Source organism: Diospyros lotus, chromosome 4, assembly GCF_014633365.1.
Source record: "Diospyros lotus cultivar Yz01 chromosome 4, ASM1463336v1, whole genome shotgun sequence".
NCBI lineage: Eukaryota > Viridiplantae > Streptophyta > Magnoliopsida > Ericales > Ebenaceae > Diospyros > Diospyros lotus.
The window spans coordinates 37,961,842-37,985,068 of NC_068341.1; the positions used below are offsets into that span (position 1 = coordinate 37,961,842).

At 36.3% G+C, this 23,227-nt stretch overlaps 1 protein-coding gene across 2 annotated transcripts in view; it reads right to left on the minus strand.

The window, feature by feature from the left end:
• Positions 1 to 17,103: 17,103 nt before the first annotated feature.
• Positions 17,104 to 23,227, minus strand: part of LOC127799470 (uncharacterized) — an 89,518-nt gene continuing 83,394 nt past the window's right edge. For both annotated transcript variants that reach the window (XM_052333525.1, XM_052333526.1), the window contains exons 14-20: positions 20,238 to 20,339; positions 19,996 to 20,076; positions 19,795 to 19,886; positions 19,653 to 19,668; positions 17,741 to 17,851; positions 17,553 to 17,655; positions 17,104 to 17,464 (exon numbers count right to left, since the gene is read on the minus strand). In XM_052333525.1, coding sequence (XP_052189485.1) covers positions 17,554 to 17,655; positions 17,741 to 17,851; positions 19,653 to 19,668; positions 19,795 to 19,886; positions 19,996 to 20,076; positions 20,238 to 20,339 — 504 coding nt within the window. In that variant the 3' untranslated portion in view covers positions 17,104 to 17,464; position 17,553. The remainder of the gene's footprint in view (positions 17,465 to 17,552; positions 17,656 to 17,740; positions 17,852 to 19,652; positions 19,669 to 19,794; positions 19,887 to 19,995; positions 20,077 to 20,237; positions 20,340 to 23,227) is intronic.

The following is a 23,227-nucleotide window of genomic DNA, read 5'->3' on the forward strand; positions in this document are numbered from 1 at the left end:
CCATGTAATAATTATATTTTATTTGAAAAGATAAAATGATAATTCATTATACCACCTTTCGCATTTATTTTATTTTTTTATTTTCTGTAAGGGAAAATATAGAATCTAAACATAACCTTAATTTGGGTGGTAATCTTGACAAGATAAGTAAATATATTTTAAAAATAATTCACATTAATTGACAATAATAATAATTGGTTGGTCAGTGGGTTGATGAAGAGAAAGTGAAAGTTGGATTCATAAAGATATTGGTTAGTCATTTGAATGAAAATAAAATTAAATTGTTTATTAAAAAACAATTGTTGTTTATTGAAACCAAATTAAACAACACCTTTCTTGTTTTTTTAATGAAAAAGTGAAAATAAAAATTAAAAAAATAAAAAACATAGCATAGCATTGTCGGGTAATCTTGATAAGCTTTTATATATATATATACACACACACACATTGCTTTAGAGTTCTCAACTGGCTGAAGCATCTGAAGGAAAGTTTTTAAGTAATTGTCAATCATTGAATTATAATAAGCCATTTGAAACTGGCTTTTTTTTTTTATTTTTTATTATCCTAAGATATTTGAGCTTTCACCCGACTAATTTTTAGAAATAAGTGACTTTTTCTCTCAATACATTTTTATATAAATTCGAATATACATGCTTAAATTAGACATTTAGGTGACTCCTTTTAATGACATGAAGACCCCAAAAAATAATTTTCCACTACTCCATAAAAAAGTACCTTATTGACGTCCTACTTTATTACTACAACATGTCCATGGGGGCTCTAAAACTGTCTTTTAAGAGATGGAAGGCAACGTGCATATCTCATCTTCAGTGTGTGTGTGTGTGTTCAGTGACGACGGTTGAAGGGTGAACTGTCATTTGGTCTATGCCATGTTTGTGTTTTTTTCTATTTTTTTTTTAGTTTTGAGGCTATTTTAGTAATTTTTATATTTGAGTATGAAAAATTCTATTTACAATCATCCATTTTGCTTTTGAGAGCCACCTTTCAATATATCTAAAATGCCTTCTTTTAAAAACTTATTTTTACTCTCACTATTGCAACCACTTTCTCCCTCAATGAATTGTTCGCCAGCCATACGCGGTCGCCCATTCACACCGAAGATAATGCAGCAAAACACACTAGATATGATGTGATGAAAACAAAAAAATGAATAAGAATATAAGAGTAGAAGAACACATACATAGACACATATATATATATACATACATAGTCACACAAACACATATGCATATCCCCGCATACATAGACATATATATATATATACACACACAGACACTAGGAAGTAGCCATGGCGTGCGTGTGTGTATATATATATTTATGTATATATATATGTCCGTGTATGCGAAAATGTGTGTATATATGTGTTTGTGTGATTATGTATGTATATATGCGTGTGTATCTGTCGTGATGGTGGCGGTCGCGATGTTGCCTTTGATTTTACAGAGGCAGCCCACACCCATGTAGTCAGCCAACAAACACTGAGAGGCAATTTGAGTTGTTGAAGTTTGAAGATGTGTTTCAGGGATGACTGTGTGGGGATGGTTGTGGCTATGTGCGATGGTGATAAAAGAGGGTATTTGTAATATCTCGTATCGAGCGATAAGAAAAGCCATAACAACTTACCCTGATGGGCCTACGCAAACTTCTTAACGGATCACCCATCCTTGAGCTTTCTTAGCTCAAGCACGCTTAACCCGAGAGTTCTTTGCCTACATTCAACCCAAAAGGTATCCAACTAGTATTATTTTCTTACTTACTTATCATCGATTATACTACCCTTATCTAGGCTCTCGGGGTATTACATTCTCTCCCCCTTGAGCATATGACATTCTCATCATGCGACCTTACAACTGGTCTTAGATCTTCTCCCATTAGGGACTGTCATCCTAGAAGCCTGCCAGAAGCCGCTCCTTGTACAAACCCTCGAGCCGTGGCGCCACTCCCCGTCCTCATCGGACCGCCTTCACCAAGGGTTGGCTCTGATACCACCTGTAACATCCCGCATCGAGCGATAGGAAATGCCGGAATAAGTTACCCTGATGGGCCTATCCGAACTTCCTAGGGGGTCACCCATCCTTGAACTTTCCTAGTTCAAGCACGCTTAATCCGAGAGTTCTTTGCCTACATTTAATTCAAAAGATATCCAGTTAATATTGTTTCCTTCCTTACTTATCCTCGATATATACTATATTTATCTGGGCTCTCGGGATATTACAGTATTTTTGAAAAAATTGACTACAAAATATTATTAACTTGACTATAAAGAGTAAAGGGAGAATTTCTAGTAGCTATGAAAAACAAAAAAACTGGCTACAAATAGAATCTTCCTTCAAGTATTTCTCAAACTTACACTTCTTATGGAGAAAAAGGGTGCTAGCAAGGTTTCATTTCCCAACGAACATTTTGATGTTCAAATTAATCATTATGCTCAAAAATCTCATGATAAGAATATAATAAATTCGTAATAGATGTGGTCCCTCATTTATTGAGCATTGTTACTTTATATGAGTAGTCTATATTAAGACGATGGCCAAGAGAGATTACGTGAACGGGTGAGATCCCTTTAATGGGTTGAGTGTACCAATTATGGCCTCTACTTGGGTCCTGACCTGTCTTGGGGTGTCTTCAGACTTGCCCTTGCAGGGCTTGAAGGTGAGACCTAAGTCCTTTTGGTCTTCTCTACCTTGGAACTCAACTCTCAAGGTTGAGCCATTTTGAATTTTGTAATAATGTTCATCATCATATATATTTATGTGAATATTACTACCATCTTTAGTAGTACTCTATTTATTTGAAATTTTGTTATCATGCTCTATAAATTTAAACTTTTCTTTTATCTCCCTTTATATAGTTCATTTTTTTTTAAATTTTTAAGTATTACTTTTATATTATATAAAATTAATTTATAATCTACAAGTTGAGCATGTAACGTAAATTCAAGAGACTTTCGGGAAAAAAATGCAAATTTGAGATTCAATGGCATTAATAGTAGACTGTAACACATTGAGTGTTTGGGTAGGACGATTTTGAAATTTCAAAGTATTTTGGCAAAATACATATTTTAACCTTGTAATTGCACTTTTTTTTTTATTTATACACTTAAATTTGTTATTATTTTAAAGACACCCCTTAAACTTACAATTTCGAGTCAATTACACCCCTAATTTTTTTTTTATTTCAATTGCACCTTCTGAACTTTTTATTGTTTAGTAACTGAAAACTCTCAAAAATCCCAATTAGTCAAATTTATAAAATTAAACCTACTATTGAATTTAATATCTATGCGAATCAGACAAATTGTGAAATATCCGTCAATTTTAATTTCTTAAAGCATGAAGATAATTTTCACACACTATCACTTTTATCCTTAAGAGCCTTACAAAATTATAAGTCATATATCGATTCGATCCAAGCTCTTGGACTTGGAATAAATTCGACAGCGAATTACAAAATCTTGGTGATCTTTTCTATCTAATGAATGAGAAGTTTGCCTTAAAACCGTCAGCCCTGCCCCCACCTCCTAAGAATATGCTTCAACAAGAATCACACAAAGATAGATTAGAAATATCTAGAAAATGCCTGCTCATAACTTAGTAGATAAAATACATAGTCTGTTTTAGTGATTGGTGACTTTCCCATTCAGTGACTTTGACACTAGACATTCCCCAAATGGATAATATTGTGTGGGGTGAATTCAATAATTGACGTTTGTTGGCATTCCAGCCTTTCTTCTCATTTCAGGGTCTATTCGAAAAAGAATCCAATACTTCTTGATCGTGAATATCTGAACTGGTTGTTTGTTGTTTAAGACTTCTTGTTTAGACAATTCATACCATCCATACATAATGTTTTGATTTAAGATTTCAATTCTTCTATGTTTCAACAATAGTATGTTGTTCCATAGAGCTAGGGTCCAATTTGATCCAATTCATAGGAATCAATAGAAAAGGCAAATCCCTTCATTACCAATTTATTATCTTGGGTTTGTACAAATTGCTTTAAAACTCCCTACAAATGAGAGCATCTAATAATGCGCTTTGTTTAGCATCTATTAAGAAAAATATTTTGCTATGAATCTACCCCACGTGTTAGCGTTTTTATTCCTAAGTTAATTCCTCACCATGAGATACAATTCCCAAATGAAGGAAAATTTAATTTTGTAATACTTAAACAACTAACTATGTATAATACTATAGGTAATCAAAAGCATCCCTCAAGATCCATATTTTCTAAATTTCAACGTCAAAATTCTTTTAATATTCCTAAGACCCCATCTCTTGTTAGTGATTTTGAAACTGTTAGGAATATTTTTTCAAAGCCAAAGGAGGATGACCCAAGTAAAAAGTGTTCCTCAAATAGGAGTTCCATCCATTATTTCTGAGGCAAAAGATGACCCAACATATTTAAATATGGAAAATATGTTTATGGATAGTAGCAATATGAACATGAGCTAAATTAATCTATCTAGGGTAGGGTGTTACTAGATCTTATGCAATAATATTTGGTTGAATTATTCAATTCTTGATTTTGTTTATCATGTATATATGCTTTGTTTGCTTTATTCTATGCTTAATGCTTGCAATTGTTTGGCCATCAATTGTTTGATTTGGGATTCTTTGATAATTCTTGGGAAAAGATAATTAAAGGATTAATTCTTGGATAAAGTAATATGTGCTCACATAGGATAGAAATATTCTATATGTGCATGTGCAATCAATAATAAATATGCATAAGTGGTGCAAGCTTGTACGTTCGTTAATTTGAATACTTGATCTTAATATTGATTCACATAGGAATATAATGGATTAAATTAATTGAATATACTTTTCAATTCTTGAATATTGATTCACATAGTACATTCGATTGAAAATAGTTTGTGATATAACTTAATCAAAGATTGAACCAATTTATTAAGTGGATTTGCTAGGTGAAATTAGTTAGTCTAGACCTTTAAACTATTGAATTTACTTGACTTCTAATTCGACATCACTAGAATTGAATTAGATTATTTTTTTTCAATCTTTAGGTTGATTTGACTAGGTTAGATAATTAGGTTTTTGCTTTTATTTTGTTAGTTTCAATTTGCTCCTTAGCTAATAATTAGATTTTAGTTTATTTTTTAATTAGTTGTTCAAATAAAATTAATCCTATATAATTACTTAATAAGATTAGTATAAATTTTCGAATCACCTGACTTGAGAAACTTTTGTTCGACTCCTCCACTCGGGAGATTTTGTCAGACTCATTTACTCAAGGAGATTCTCTTTTTACTTGACCAAATTTCTTCTCCACTAGTTCACCACCTCTTCTTGATAAGTTTATTTAGATTAATGATAAGGGTAAAATAGATTCATAGACTCGTCTCCTAACATGAAGCACAAATAATTTTGGGACCTCTTTTTTGCCTTTTGAGGGATGATCTTGTGAGGATTTGCTCCTCATTCCCTTTTCGTGAAGATTAAGAAGTAAGGCTCCCCAATGAAGGGATCGCCTACACCACAATGGACCTTTCAACTCATTGCGAGTCTTAACAATCTTCTTTAGATAATTTGTAGCATTTTTGCAATGTACGTAGCTCAAGGTTGTTAAGACATGCAACGGATAAAAAAGACTTATTGTGGCATATGTAGTACGAAGATAAAGGCTGCTAAAACAAGCAATGAGCTAAAAGATCCATTGTGATGCACATAGCTTAAAGTTGTTAAGACATGCAATGGACAAAAATGACTCATTGTGGTGCATGTAGTATGAAGACAAGAATCCTTTGACAAAATTTGGGGAGCTGATATAACATCCTTCCCTATGAGAAAGCGAAAAGTAAGTGTTAAGGCAAGTAACTTATAAACGTCCTTGAATGTTGTCAATACTAAAGCTCATCTCTAAGTTTAATATCTAAAATTTTATAAACTAGAGTTATGCATTTTAAAATGTTACGTGTTAGGTGTATTGCTAACACACTATGTAGGAAAACAAACACACATCACAAAGAGTACAAAACAACAAAAGAGATAGAAGAATTTTTTTTTTCATTAAAGAAAAAATCGTACAAGGAGAGGGAGAAAGAGAGAGAGAGGGAGAAAGGCAGATGGGGGAAGAGAAGAAGAATATGAAAAATTACTTATTATTTCAAGAGCCTAGAAGGGATTTAACATGAGGCTCAAAAGGAAGAGGGGAAGCGCTAAAGGGAATGATTGCTAAAGAAGGACTAATGATATTGTCACAATTTGAAACCTCAACAATAGGTGCAAGATTCATAATCGCATTTTGAGCTGCTATGTCTAAATCCTCAAAAACCTCGATCATCTCAAGATTCACTTGGTTACTCAAATAAGGCTCCCAATGACACGAGGTTCTCTAAGTTATTCGCTAAGATAATGTTAAGATAAGTGTTTGGACCCTTGAGTGAAGACAAGGACGCTAATCAAGGGCCTCCATACTTGCGATCTTGCAAGTGAAGACAAGGACTACCCAAGACACTGTGACTCAAGGTTAGAGCGAACTAGGTAAAAATCATATTTGGAAAAACTAGTTGCATATACCTCTTTCCTATTCTAGTAATTTTAGGACAATCAATACTCGCAAATTGCCTCTACCCATATCATTGAATGATCTTGCTCCAATTGATGCTTCATAATCTTTAATCTTTCTTGAAGCTCTATTTCACGGGCTTGGCTAAAAACAAGCTCCTTGTCTTGCCAATTTTGTTCCTAAAAAAGCGCAAAGTAAGAACTTTTATTAGCCTTAATTACTTTCTTTTTATCTATACTCATCCTTCTCAGATCATGAACCTTCTTCTCAAAAGCACTGAGTTTAATGGCATAACCGATACTGACATCCTCCAACTAATCATAGAGATCTTTGTACTTCTTTTGCAACCCTTCATAATCCTTCTCAAGTTTCCGATGAGTATGTTGGGTGGGATTTTTACATTTAAGCCTCCTAGTCCCTTTTCTCATTCTCCATTTTCTAGCATTTCGCCACCTCCTTCATATGTTGGTGGTAAGCTCGACTTTGGTCGTTTGCAACCATCGTTCTTCATACACCCCAAAATCTAAGGAATGAAAGAGTCGGGAAAATGGGAAAACTTGGTCTTTCTTCCCAAAAAAAGTTAATAAAGATAATAAGATTAAAGCACTTACCCTAATAATCTCCCGTTTGGGTTTGTCTAGCACCCTGGGGAAATTGCCAAAGATCTTTTCTTCATTCCTGAGCAAGATGGTTGAATAAATCAAACGCGCTAATCCCCAGGTCTTCCACGGAGTCTATGTCAATCACCTTAAGATAAACCTGAAAATTATCTCTCATCAACCTCTACTCATCAAAAAGTTGACTTGAGGGAGGATGGGAATACCATGTGTGAGACCCCTTACTTGGATCCTCCAACCAAGATGAAAAACCTTAGCAGATGGCCTTGAGAGGAAAAAGATGAAAATAGAAGGGAGGCAAACTTACCATGCATGCACACTTGGATTCACATTTAACTGAGAATAAATTTGACAACGGAAGCATAACCACAATCTAAGCATGCATCTCAAAACACCACTGGCCCATAGGACTACTATAACACCCCAGATTTTCAAAATCAAAAATGAGGTAATACCTGAGATTGTTAGGTTCTAATACTTAAGGAAATAGGCCATTTCAAGGAATTGAGGAAGCCTTGAGGGAAAAATTCAGTTTCTAAACCAGTGGCAAAATCGTAAATATTAAAGTCGGGTAAAAGTGTAATTTACCTAAAATCTTGGGGTGCTAAGTGTAATTTATCCATTCTCTGGGGACCAAAAAGTGCAATTAAAAATGACCAGAGGACTAAGTTGCAAGGGCCTAAGTGCAAATTATCTAAAAAGTTCGGGCTAATGTGTAGTTCTTGAAACCTTAAAAATATCATCCATGGGCAAATCATGAATGACCAAGTGTCCCCCCTAGGTGTCACAATTGGATTGGTTGAAATCTTATAATTATGGGTGTAATGATGAGCATAGTGTGAACACTCAAAACAAATGAGCTTTGGATTCTAAACTCTATTAAATTCAATTAAGAGACGAGAGGTGCATTTGGGTTGGATGCACATGGGAGAAATGATGAAGCCTTATCTTCAATGACACATGGCAATCAACCATTGGGTTACTTGGAAGTTAGGATAAGGTCACATGATGGCTCATAATGACACTTTGAGGTGGCATTGCATGATTGGTTAGGAAAAAACTTACTTATCTTCCAAGTTTGTAAAAGTCTCCAAACATTATCTCTAAGGACATGTGGCAAGCATTCATTGGCCATTTGAAGATAGGATTTGAAGTGTAATGATGAGAAATGTGGAAAATGCAATTAACCATGTGGGATGTAGTTATTAATTAAATGTGTAATGATGGGAAACGTAGAAAATGAATTAAACCATGTGGGATGTAATGATGGGAATATTGGAAAATCAAATTAAACATGTGAAGGTTCAAAATATCAGGGACACATGGCACACTTTGGTTGGATGCACATGGTTGGAATGATGACGCGACACGTGGCACGAATTGGTTCGCCGAAGTTTCCTATAAATAAGGGCTTTGGGGTTATTCATTTTGGCACCAAGAAAGGAGGAAAAGGAAGGGAGTTTGAGAGAGGAAATACTACCAAAATAAGGGAGAAAGTCGATGGAGAATAAGCCTTGACAGAATTTTTGGGTCTTTCTCGAAGTTCGTGCCAAGCAGTAAGAAAAACTACGAGAAAACCCATTCGCTCGTTGTAAACCGTGCTTCCTAAGGTAACCGATCAAGGTGAGTGATTCCTGCATGTTTTGTGGCATTTTGAGCATTTGTTGCTTCACTTGTGTGTTGGCTTGCACATCATGCCTTTGAGGCTTACATGTCATATTTTCCCTTGTTTATGCATATTCTTTCTGCTTTGTCATATATCATGTTCATATTGGTGACTGTGGCTAGTTGTTGGGACATCATGGAAGACCTCGTGCTCTGGTGTTGAGCCAGGAGTGACTATGATGACCGCGGAGGTGATTGCAACACTTTTGCATTGCTACCACATGGGTGAATTTCATAATGGCATTATTGCATTTGCACGCATGTACTCTCATTCTCTGAGTCACTCACTTAGATGTCATATCTAACTTGGGTTGATGCCCCTGGGACATTCTATGTCCCAGGTATATTAGCATGACAGGTACCCTGAAAACAAGCAGGAGAAAAGGCTACGAGGAGGCCGATGTTTAGTTTAACTTCATGTACTATGGATCCTATGTAACCTTTGGTTTTGTTTGAGCATTATGTACTACAATTGTATAAACAGGACTTATGTAAGGCTTGGATTTACCTTTTATGCTGTTAAGGGTGTAAGTCGGGGATTACTATGTACTATGAACATGGTAAGGGTTGTTTGTTGGATTTTGGAAGTCTTCGAATGTTGCATTGTGAATAGCAGCTAGGATGCTCAAGGTTGTAAAGGGTGTGTGTGGGTATTCTACAATTGTACCTGCTATGATGTGTTGTGTTATGTTTTATGGAGTATTGAAGGTCGTATGCATTTCTTGCACATATAAAGGAAAATCTAGTGGAAACCCATTTTATTTAGCTTTGGATAAGCTTTCAGGTTCGATCCAACGCTTCCGTTGGTAAGGGTTTCCATAACGCCCATAGGTGATGTCTGTTTATATTCCATATTGTTGAGTATTTGGAAAAGTGGGGCGTTACAACTACAAGGTCCACATACATACAAGCCAAACTAAAAAGAACAACTCAAAAGAGACAACAACCCTATCATACAACTTCGCCCCATGGTAAGGTCAACTTAACTGCCTTGTACACCATCTACTGAAGTAAGCACGACACTACTAGACTTACCCTCAACTTTGGCATTACCCTTACCTGGAATGAAGAGAAACAAGAGTGAGTCATAAGACTCAACAAGCATATAAGAAATGAAAGGATGACAAAAATAAGGAGGCTAAGAATAACCTGCACTCAAGTGCAAAACTCATGCAAAGCATGTTGACCAATCATATACGAAGTACAGGTACTAACTGCATAACAAAAATATGCACATATCGGATCTTGAGGCCCAAAGAAAAATGCACTGGCACCCAAGTCCATATCACAAACTTGTTACTGCCTTGAAGGCAAGCTATACCTGTAACTAGAGTCGAAGCTCGCTCAAGTGGGAGCGACCAACACCCACTAGGGCACACATAAATGTCCACAATATAACTGGGGCATGCCAAAGCGACCCTAATATATAAACTCGGCTCAGGAAACCCGACACCGTACAACTGTATCTCAAAACTGACGCCAAGATTATACAATGAAACATATAAATGGTGGCATAGCAGACTGGATGGGATACAAAGCCCCCATAAGCCAAGTATCCTATCAAGTCTCACCCACATCGGAAGTCACATACCCTATGTAATGCTTGTGTCTAACAACAAAAATATTTAAATTGCTTCCATGCTCGTGACCAAGCACACACTCATGTGTAAACCCCCATATGAATAATTTCAAGTCCCTGCATGCATTTAAATGACATAATAATGGAAAATAAAATACATGCAAAGACTCTTGGCCACAAATCAACCTTCTAGTTCTAACTTGTGAGATCCTATCTTCATTCAGCAATAAATTGGAGACAGAAAGAACTCTCCATAGCCATATAAACAAAACCCACCAGATTAGGTACTAAGAGAAATTACAAGTTTTCTTTAGATGTACAAAATAGTAGGAATTGTTCACTGGACACAACCAAGTCAAGCCTATGCCTTCCGTTATAACATCCAACCAAAATAATCCCTTCAAGAACCCATTAACGCCTCAACCAACTCCTTGCTAGCCATGGTTGTACATATATATATATATATATATAAGGAATTAAAAGCCTTGGAGACTCGACCATACACAGGGTCTCAACCATATCTACAAAAGTTTTACATCCCTACCATAATAATTAAGCCTTGGCTATATATATATATATGACCCACCCCTTTGCCACTTAACTCACAACATATATATACTTCTCGACCATATATATATAAACATATGCATGGCAGAGACTAACTCACTCATCCGCGCAAGCTAAAATCCAAGGACACGCACCAACTAGCTAACCATCAAAAGGAATTTGAAAGGAAATAGAAAGGAGAATAAGAGCTTGCTTGCACTTCCTTCCTTCTTCTTCTTCTCTGCACTTCTTCATTGTTCACGCACGAACACCTCTCTAATTAATTTTAATTCCCTCTTCTCTCAACACCCACTATCTTATATATAGGAGAGACAGATGATAGTGAAAAATTATACGTGGCAAGATGGAGAATAAATTCTCCAACATGCCTCTGAAAAGATAGCTTCTGAATCGAGAAAGTGGTATGGAAATTTAGTCTCAGAAGGACCCATTCGAATGCAATAGTAACCAATTCGAATGAAATGAATTGTATGAAAACAGGTATTTTAGACAGATTTGACACATCTTCAAATTTTTGGCATAACTCTCCCATTCGAGCTTTGATTGAGGTGATTCAAGATTCTATAGAAATACAAGAGAAAGATCTACAATTTTCATGTTTTGAGTTTTTCGAGATTCGGACTGCATCGAGTCAAAATTGGGCTTCAATAAAAAACTTAATTTCTGAAACGAGAGTCATTCGAATGAAATAGAAAGACATTCGAATGTAAGAACAAAATTGAGCCCATTCGAATGCTACAGGGAACACCATCCAAATGAATTTCAAAACTCATCCAAATACTTCAACCCTCATTCGAATGGCACATACCTCATTCGAATATCTAAACTACAACTCTCTCATACGTTCGAATACAACACCACACTTACCTTAATCTCTTAATTTTCACTCTTAAACATTATCCAACATAACCATGCACCAACTATTAATTATAATATCAACCCAAAAAGATTAAATTAGTACCAAAGCATACGAAACTCATACCCGAGACTCACAACGTATCGTTACACTATGAAGACCTATTTCCACCCCTAAGGTTTGTCCAATCTTTACGGTAAGAAACGAAAGGCGATTACACTCCGCTAAACTGTGATAGTGGCGTTCCTCTAGGTCAAGGGTAGACATTGCCTCTTAATCCTCATTATGGCTAAGAACATGAGAAGGAGAATGAGCCTAAAGAGACCTCTCAACCACAGCTACTTAGAGAGAGGTGTATAGACTATCTGAAGTTGAGAGGAAGACATGTGGGCTATTGTTGGATAAGGAGAAGGCACACAAAGCAAAAAAAATGGTTGGCTAGCTGCCTTAGCATGAGCAAACACGTCAACCTCTTGAGCAAGGTGAGGTTGCTTATTCGCTCTTACTCTAGGACCACCTTGTGCTTACGGGCCTCCTCATTGTTTAACCCTTGAGAATATAATCATTGAAATGACCCATTTTTGCAAGAGTAAGGAAGATAATAAGTGTCAATAACATGACTTATCCTAAAAAATAAAGAATGAAGGAAAAAAAAAAAAGAGAAAACAAAGGAAAAATACCCTCGAAGAGACATGCTCATGTGAGGGTGTGGAGGTGTGCAAGTGAATGGTTTCGTCTTTTGTTGCTCCTCTCTCTCCACTCGTCACTTGAAGAGGAATCATTGGTAGAAGAAGAATAGGAGGAAGAATCCTCATCGAAGTTTAAGGGAGAGATTCCTCCCTCAACTAGAGGATAAACCAGGAAAACCTTCCTCCATCGCAATAGTTGTTGAAAAGTTTGTCAAGACCTGTGCCTCTCCTATAGGAAAACCCTATTTGGCTATGGAAATATTCTCCCTAGTCAACAACTCATGAAAACCATGAGAGACTCAAGGAATCAACCATACTATGACCTCATGGCGTGGAGTAAAAACTTCATTAATGGTGGGGAGGTGAATTGCATGGGCTTCTTACTCCTCTTCCCAACACCACTGGAAAGGCACATTCGAACTAGCCAGGGGCTTTACCATAAACCATTTCAGCTCGAAATCTTCCTTGTTCGAAAGATCGAGAAAAAGTTTCTTAACCCTTGACAGTCGCTAGAGCATGTAAAGCTCGTGCGACGGTTGATCCATTTCACCTAGTAAAAGTAACTAAATATCTCAATGGTTGCCTCCATTCCATGCTTGTAGCATAGAATAATGAAAGCCACCAGTTGGGCCCACCCATTGGGATGAAGTTAGGCTGAGACTAAGTAATTCTCCATTAAAAAGTTCATCCCAAAATTAAGAAGAGGGAATCGAACACTGGCAAAGCTTTGTGGACACCTATAATTGAACACTGGCAAAGCTTTGTGGACACCTACACAATTATTGGACACCTGGGTAGTGTAAGTGTTCACTTCCTTGGGGAGTCTTACTTTGTAATCTTCATGAAAAGGAAATGAAGAGAAAATTCTCGCAAAATCATCCCTCAAAAGGCAAGAAGGAGTTTCTAAAATTATATGCACTTTCACATTGGGAGATGAGTCTACAAGTCTTTTTTACCTTCATCATTAATCTAAATAAACTTACCAAGAAAAGGTGGTGAAGTTATAGAGAAGAAATCTAGTCTATTAAAAAGAGAATTTTCGAGAAAGTCTCTCGAGGGAAGGAGTCTAATAGAATCTTAGGATCCAACATAAGTGTCTCAAGTAAAGTAATTCGAAAAGGTCTCTCAAGAGGAAAAGACTTGTAAGTGAGTTCGAGAGAGTCTCTTAATGAAGCGAAGTCTGGGAATGAGTCCGAGAAAGCCACTAGTCTTCTAGGAAGTTGGGTAAAATTGCAATTCACCTTGGTGTAAAAGTGAAAGGAAATGATTATGGTCCCTACTTTTTTATATGTGCCCCAGGAAGACGAAGTAACGGGGACACGTGTCACTCTAGATGAAAGCTCGTGGGAGACCTCGGCTATTGGATTAAGAGACAAATCAATAAGACACGTGGCGCTTCATGTAAAAGCCCATGAAAGGATATCCATCGATGGATTAAGGCGAAAAGATCCAATATGGTAGAGACCATAATAAAAGTTAAAAAATCACCCCCTCAAGTGAGCAATCAAAGAGTCTCTTGTGAAGAAGCCTCTTAAAGAGAGCATGATTCAACAAAAAAATTACTCTTTCACTTGAGAGACTCAAAAGAAAGAACAGGGAGCAATTGATGTATAGGTGGCTAAGGAGACCCATTTCCAAAATGCCCATAGGAAGATAAACCTTATAAGTACAAAAAAATCTATCGAGCAAAAGAACTCAAGAGACCCTCTTAGCTGAAGGGCTCCAAATAAACCCCCTCAAGCAATTTCTCGTGAGGGATTCCCCTAATACTTAATGCAAACCATTACCTCCAAGATCTTTTCTTTAAAAGTTGAAACAAACAATCTCGAGATTAGGAAGGCCTTGCCATTTTTCATCTATCGCCTATATAAATAAGACATGATCCCTCATCTCCAAATATGTGAAAAATACTACGCAAAACACACTGCATCCTCTTCTAATTTCCAACAAATCTAACTTAAGCATTCAAGGGTTTGGGGAACACCATACACTCTCTAACCAACTTCTTATTTTCAAAAACTCGGCAACTCAGACAATTCCTAGACCTCTAAATTTATTGTTATATCTAAGTAACAATAATATTAGTATTACAAATTACAAATTTAATAATAAATAAAATTACAATATAAAATATTAACAATATTAATAAATGCAAAAATTGATTAGTAACAAATAATTTATTGTACTATATATTATGGTTTTAAAATTGACTAATAATAAACAGTAAAAATATTAATGATAATAAAATTTTGACGATCATAAATTCTCTAAAATTATAGAAAGGAATTAACATTTATATCCAATACCATTAATTATTATCACTAATATTGTAATATTAGTAATGTCAAGAATATGGTATTGGTAACGTTAATCTTATCATATTATCAATGATTATTGTATTGACAGTATTAATTTCATAATATTAATAAATTTGTTAATATATGTAATATTATAATAATATTACTAATAAGAAGATATTGCAACTATGTAATAATTAAACACCTGTTTTAGATAAACATTTTGAACATTTTTCTTGTAAGAAAATAATTGTTCATATTTAACGACTGGATACGTTTTTTAAATTTTCTGTTAAGAAGAAAAATTGGAGATGAAATAGACAAGTAAAGATAAAAAAACCAAAAAAACATTTTTTTTAACTAATTAGCCCCTAAATACTAAATATTCCTGGCCCAGATATAACTTCCCACGAAGCACATTTCAGCACCCACTAAAGGGGTGTTTGGCTTACCCTTTCTTTTAAGTAAATTTTAAATTGTTTAGCTTTTAAATTGTGTAGAATTAAAAAATTAGCTAATGTTTAAACTGATAATGTGTTTGAATAAATATATTTTAAGTTGTCAATTATATAGTTATGTGTTTGATTTGAAAGAGTTGATAAGTTATCAAAACTTAATAAAAAGACTAAAATAAATGTTACTAAATAATACAAATAAAATACATAAAAATACTAATTTTTAATAAAATAAATTATAAATTCATATCTAATTAATAAAATTTTACTATTAGATGTTGATAAATTATACAGAATTATTAAAAAATATATTAATTCAATATATATATTAATTATAAAAGTGATTGTTAAATATATATATATATATATACACACGCACACACATAAAACGATTGGGGATGGGAATGTCAACGATGGAGGAGGTAGTGATGGACGATGGAGTTGTGGGTGACGGACGACGACGAAGTTGATGGAGGAGGCAGATGACGGCAAAAGACATGGAGAAGGTAGCAATGGAGGCCGAAGACGGCGACAGTTGGGGATAGTTCTAGAGGCACCGATTGATGGGGATAGGGGATGAGGTTGGAGGTGATAGTCGCTGGTTGCCATGGAAGAGACGAAGGCCTTAGCAGCGATGGAGGAAGCTGAGGATGGGTTTAGTTAGAAAGAAGACAAAGATAAGAAAAGGGGTAGAGTGTGCAAATATTTGAAATGTTTGAGGATAAATTTGACATTTGCTTGGTTGACGCAATAAGTTCCTAAGAGTTTATTTGAAAAAGTTGAGAGAGAGCTTTTTTCAAACGCTGCTGAATTTGCTTAAAAGCTAAATAACATTTAAGTTATTAAATGTTACCAAGCGTATCAAAACATAAGTTAGGTAACTTATAAACTATTGCCATTCAATAACTTTTGGCTTAGTTTGACTATGCATTTCTTGAGGTAGCTTTTAAGTTATTTAAAATTTTAAGTTAGGTAGTATTTAAGTAGATAAAGTGTTTGAATAAATATATTTTTAAATTATTAATTAAAAATTATATATTTACTTTGTAAAACCTAATAAACTATAAGAACTTCAGAAAAAAAACTAAAATAAACATGAGCTGAATAATACAAATAAAACTCTAAAAAATATTAATTTTTAATCAAATAATTTATAAATTGATGTCCAATTATTAAAATACTTACAATTACATGTTAATAAATTATATATAATTATTAAAATATATTAATATAATACGTTAGGTATAAATTTAGATTTAATTTATATAAATTTTTAATATACATGTTGAGATATTATATAAAATTTCTTATTTTTATATGTATATATATATATGTATGAAAATTTGATTATTTAAGTGACTATATGTATATATAATTATGTATATGTATATGATTCATCCAAATCCAGCGACGAGGAGCCAGATTGCAACACTGGGCTGCGATGATGGCATTAGGCCTTGCAACTCTAGGCGGTGACGTTGACCATGGCTTTGTTGAGATCTAGTGATACCATTGGGAGGCAACGACAGTGGCTTCGTCAAGATCTGGCAACAATGCTAGGCGTCTTATGGTGTTGGGCAGAGATGATGACCGTTTATTAAGGAGATTTGGCACGACAATAATGGAGGAGGCGCTGAAGGGAAGATGGAAGAAAAGGGATAGGAGATGTAAATATTGAAAATGTAAGAGGGTAAAATTGTAAATGAATTGGTCAACTCAAAAAGTCCTTGGCATTGTTTTTGCAAAGTTGGTGGGTGATGGCCTTTTACAAACACTATTAGATTAGCATTTATACTGTATAGCTTTTAAACTGTTGATGATGCCAAATATGTAAAAAAATAAGCTTGATAGCTTATATGCTAAACTAATAGCTTATAAGCAATCAAACCGCATACGAAGCCTATAACAGATCAAACCATTAGGCCAAACACCCCCTAAGCTTTCTAGAAAACTATGGAACAAAAAAGGGTTTAATGGCTACACTTACGAGATGGACAATCACACCAACTCCAAAAGTAATACTTCAGAAAACTTTTACTATGCAAAATACCCACACAGTTGAATAGAAAGGCTCGATGGTATTGAGATTCAACACACACACACATACATATATATATATATATATAATGCAGTACGTCCTTCAAGAAAAGCCGGCAACTTTGCAGTAATACTCCAATTTGAATTTGAGACCTAGCAAACAGATCATAGATGGTTTGGGACCGAAGCTTTTTGGTAAAAAGAATGAATAGGTGAGAGCTTAATGCCAATAATGTATTACCTCACATGCGCCGTTTTTTCTTTTCTGGGGTCGCATGCACCTGTGGTTTGATTCCGTACGTTTTCAGCTGAAAATTTTCAAAAGCCTCGGAAATTGCTCCTACCTGCATTTTGTTTAGAATAATTCTGTGTTAGTCAGATAAAAATGCAGAGAAAACAAAGAACCGCACTGTGGTATAATGTGCTGACCAGCTCTGGCTTCTTCGAGTACACCCTCACTATCATATCTTGATAAGATGTTGGGAGCAAGTGGCTGATGCGATCATCAGGAATCGAGAACTTCTCCTCACTGTCATAGTCCTGAAGAAAATTAAGTATAGCTGTTAGAAAGGATAGATTCTATTAGGGAGTAAGAAGAAAGTTAATGATTCACACAAAGTAGTACAAATTCAACTGAATGTTAGGGAGCGAATCAAGCAATAAAGAAAAAGCTTGAAACAAAATCGCACGCACACAAAGACAAAATTTACGTGGTTCAGAAAAGAATGCTTACTCCCATGACCACACTAGGTGTTTTTCGCTATTTGAGAAGGTTTCGATTACAAAAATTATGCCCACGTGTTTATAGACGCAAAGTAGGACAAATTAACTCCTAATTAGAACAGGATTCCTAATCTGTTTAGTTTTGCATAGGTGTTATGAATCGAATCAAAATCTACATCTCCAATATTGAATACTGGTATTGATGAGAGAATAACAGAACACACATGTGGCCGACCCTGTCTTTCGGTTTCCAAATACCTACAAATTTGAGGTTTTTAATCCTGCATTGTATGGTATCTTATGTTAACTCTGTGAAATTCTTGCTGGTCTCTAGGTTTGCAATTATTTGGTATTCTTAAAGCTTAAACAGTCCAAGAATAATCACTTCACCGTGAGATTGTAATCGTCACAAATACAATGCAGGAAATAAATACCAAGAAATGAAACTTCCATCTGATTTAGATGACCAAGAAGGCCCATTACATTTATTAAACCTACTAGGAAAAAATAGATCAGCTTACTCAGCTTCAGCAGATTAACCAGTATTCTATTCTGTCAGCGTGAGTTTAACTTGCTATGTAAAATGAGAAAAAGAAACAAAAAAGCATGTCAATGTTATCAGTGGAACGTGCCCCTAAATGAAGACATAACAAGTCGAGTTAAATCTTAGGGCTTGCTTAAAAGTACTTTGTAGCCTTCAAATATTAACATAAAATTAATAGATAATCGCACTCAAAGCTGAAATGCCATACTACTTAAACTTTCATCTGCATATAGAAATTTTAAGCAATCAATCAAATATCTATTCCCAGATATATATATATATATATCTGAAAAATAAAAGGAATGTTGGAAGCTTTAATGAAAAGGATGTACTTCCATACTTTCATTGATCCGAGAGATGCACTTATATATACACACAATCCCCTGAAAATTCTCCTAAAATACAGGAGTAGATTACAACAATTTAGATAACAACATATTCCAGATTAGAATTTATTTGAACTAGGACAGGCTTTATCCTTCCCTCCCTTTATCTTCTTGGTTCGAACTTTTTCAATCTTTTCTCATATTAATCTCATATTCTTATCTCTTTATCTACTCGTTTACAGCTTGAAATTATTTCTCATTTTTCCTTTATCTTCTCCAACAATATCTAACACATTTCTGTTCTAACTCATCATTAATAACAACATGCAGTGAATTTTATCATGGTAACACCCAATATTGCATTTTAGGCAACATGCACAGGGAACAGTAAGAAACAAAACATTTGTGGTCCTAATCTCTGTTTATTATTTCAGCAGTTTCTCCACTTCTTTTCCATGGTAGATAAGAAAACACAATCACCAATTTGTTTCCAAGTTTCTTTTGTGCACAACAGGATTGTAATTGTAAAATAGTGCTGTGTTGCCCTGCTTATAACTATGAAAATCATTGACATGCTCAATGGACAAGCACCCAAAACCAAAGTTCACTTCATAGGCCATCTGAAAATCATATAATCATCACGCCATACAGGAATCAACATTTAACCAAGGAGACGATAAAGGAAGAGCATTAAGCATAGGCAAGAACGAGTCATGAAGAGTTCCTGCAATAAAATTGAACACCATACCTTAAAAAAATTGATGCTGAAAGAGTCCGTACATGCAAAAGAAAGAGAGAATATTCAGTTAATGAGCATATTGTGTGAGAGAGGGGATAGGAAGGGGTGAACCACGAAATTAGCATAAATAACCTGTTATAATTTAAAATACCTCTCAAGAGGATTAAGCCTCCCACGTGTCAAATCAATCCTGACATTGCAAATGGCAACATCTTCCTCTCTTAAAATGACTCCACTAGTTTTCTGCACAATAAAGATCACCCAGTGTCCCAAAATGAGAAAACCCACCCTCGTCTATAGCAAAAAAACCCAGGTATGTATAGAACATCAATAACAAAGTTTGTGTAAGCACCTGTGAGCAAACAATATCCTGTGCTGTAACATCTTTGAAATTTTCAACTGTGTCTTTAGGAACTGTATACTCATTACAGAACTGCATGTATAAATGAAAGATCTAGCTTAAACTTCACCTTTCACAGCTCTCAATGGTCAAAACCAAGCCTGTCAACTTGATGCATGTTATGAGACTGCAACTGAGACTCTTAGACATGAAATAATTAAGATTGATTGAAATACACACTTGAGCTTGAATACCTGGTACAAGTCCCTCCTGCGAACGCGCAGGATCAAATCTCTAGCTTCCCTTAATTCTTGATCTGGAGCTATCTCAATTGTTTTTAGTATCGTATCATCTAACTGCATCCCCAGGAATAACAAAAATATATAGTTATTGTTAAGAGGATCATGATATTTGCTTATGATCTTTATATTAACTATATATACTTAGAAGATTTGTATGTATTTTGTGTATATCCTAAGAATATACTGTTTCCTTACATTAGAATAGGATGCATGTATAGAAGAAATTGTACACCTCATTTATGAAATACACTTCCACATTCTTTTATTTTAATGGTATCACAGCCAAAACCCTAACCCTAGCCTTTTATTAAAAGGAAAAAAAAAAAACCCTAGCTTCTTAAACAGCCACTGCCGCTGTTGCTGTCACCTTCAGTCAGTGTCTTGATTGTTGCAACCGCAATGCATCTTTCTTAATGTCCTTCTTGCGATGCCTCCTTCTGATGACTCCTCCAGTTCCAACAACAACTTAGACGCGACACAACGCAAGGTGAGGCAAACAGGATCGCATCTCTTCAACAGATATGTGCTTGTTGCCCGCTCGCCATCATCTCAGCACTCGTCTCCAGCTCCAACTAATCATATCCAATGATGACAGCATAGATCTACCAGATCTGACGAGAACTTCACCAGATCTGACCTTCCCTTTGTGCATTCTATCTTCTTGGGCAACTGAATCAAGGTCAAAGTCGCTGACAGTGACGCATCACATTCGCATCCTTTCGATAACTCTGATCTGAAATCATTCTCTTTGGTTGCATTGCATTGTGGTTGTTCTAGTTGTATGGTACTGTTGTTCTGGTCTAGGGTTTTAGGAACGCCAAGATGTCTTCTGTCTACATTGGAAACTTACACACATAAGTCACTGAGTGAGAGCTTGAAGATGAATTCTGCATGTTTGGAGTTACATGCAGTGTTTAGGTTGCAAAAAGGCGGCTAGGTTATGCTTTTATTGACTTTGATGACCATAGGGGTGCACATGATGCAGTTTGCAAACTAGAAGATAAGAATGGCTAGCAAGTTGAGAAGTCTCACAACTCAAGAGATATGGTGGATGTCGTGGACGTGATCATCCTGGAGCGACTAATACAACCCCTAATAGATTGTCTTCAGTGACTATGTAACGACCCGCTCCCACTTATGGACGTCACCGATAAATAATCGACCGGATTACTCACCCGACGAACCACAACTGAAGGGTTGAACTATGTTTCAATAGGAAACGCTCTAGGTGGGAACTAGGCTTCGTCCTTCCCTTCGCTCCATTCAGGAATCAGTCTCAACTCAAACAAGAAAAACTCAGCGAACTGAGACCCGAAACCCGAGCGAGCTTCACCTCTCTTTAGCTCGCCTCATAGCAAGTCAGAGGTGACCCAGGCACAAAGGTAGTATAACAAACACTTCGCTGAGTATTGGGGATTTATGAGAACATACCTCGCTGATATTTACTTGGTCCAAAACTCAGCTTGTCCAACTAAGCCATATACAACGAACAATCTCACAATCATTTATCACACTATGATGATTACAACAATTAAATACATTTAACGCTCAACAACACATACATTTACTCCCAATGGTATATACAAGAGATAATAAAATACACAACTTGGGCAACACAACTAGTTGCCACAACAGCCTCCTGGCGCCATCCCTGCTTGCATTTGGACTTGCAACATCTACACATGAGGTAAAACCTCATGAGTCATAAAGACTTAGTAAGGGTGCAACGCATGAAAATATGAATATAACCATGTTTATGTATGTCAAATGCATGCAAATGAGGCTAGACCCACGCATCCTCACAACCCACCAAGGTTTGAGGCATCAACCTATCAGCCTCCACATCACTAGTTCTCCATATGGCCATAGGTCCACTAGTTCTCGCATCACGCAACTGTTAACCACTACATGCAAACGCAACATAAAAACATTATCGAACATATTTACCAACTTGCAAAGCCACCTCCACATGGGGCTATCCCTTACCTGGCTCGGAGCCTCATCTCTGCTTCGACACGAACTCCAGCCTGAACCTCAAGTTCCTCTAGGGTTATTGCCTTCCCAGTCGAATCTAGAGGCAAATACACAAAACCACAACTCTATTAACATCACATTAGGGCCTACGCGTTTGTTATTCACCGCAAAATCCACTCGCCAACAACTACAAACAACCCCAACTATGGTCGTAATCCAACCATAACCTATTCCATATTATCTCAAATAATGGAAATTAATTTGAAAAGGAATTATAAATTTACCTCAATCAATCTGGAGAAGAAATTCGACCAATTGCCTACACCGGCGTTGCCTCTTGAGCTGCCACCTCGCACCTAAATTTCGGATCTCAAGCCTCTAACACGCTCCTCGTGTCCCGAAATAATTTCTAGACTTTTTCTAGAATTTTCTGGAATTTCCTCCTATTTTCCCAAATTTTCTTTATTTTCTTTTTCCTTTATTTCTTTTTCTTTTATTTTTCCTTTCTTCCTCCTTGGCTTCCCGCGCGCGTCTTCTTCCTCTGTGCGCCGACCCGCCTGCAACCGTGCACGGTCGCTACCGACCACCTCCATCCGGCCCTCCGCCAGTCATCACGCCTATCTCCGGCCACTACCGGCCTCCACCGTCGCAGGCATGAGCCATCGCGAACCACCGCCCGCAAGCACAGCCGCACCAGCAAGCTGCCATGGCCGATTGCCTGCCTCTGTCGTCACAGCTGTGGCCTTCGGCAACCGCCGTCATCATCACCGTGAGCTGCTGCAACCCGCACCTGAGCCATCGACGGCCGCCTCAGCACATCCCCGCACCACCGCCTCTGCCTTAGCCACGACCGATGCCTCAAGCGTCCGCCACTGCCGCTGGTTGCAGGTCGCTGGTCGGCCATCGACCGGCCACCATTTCCCTCACTCGTTCTCCCTCTCTCTCGATCACATTCCCGGCCCCGAGCT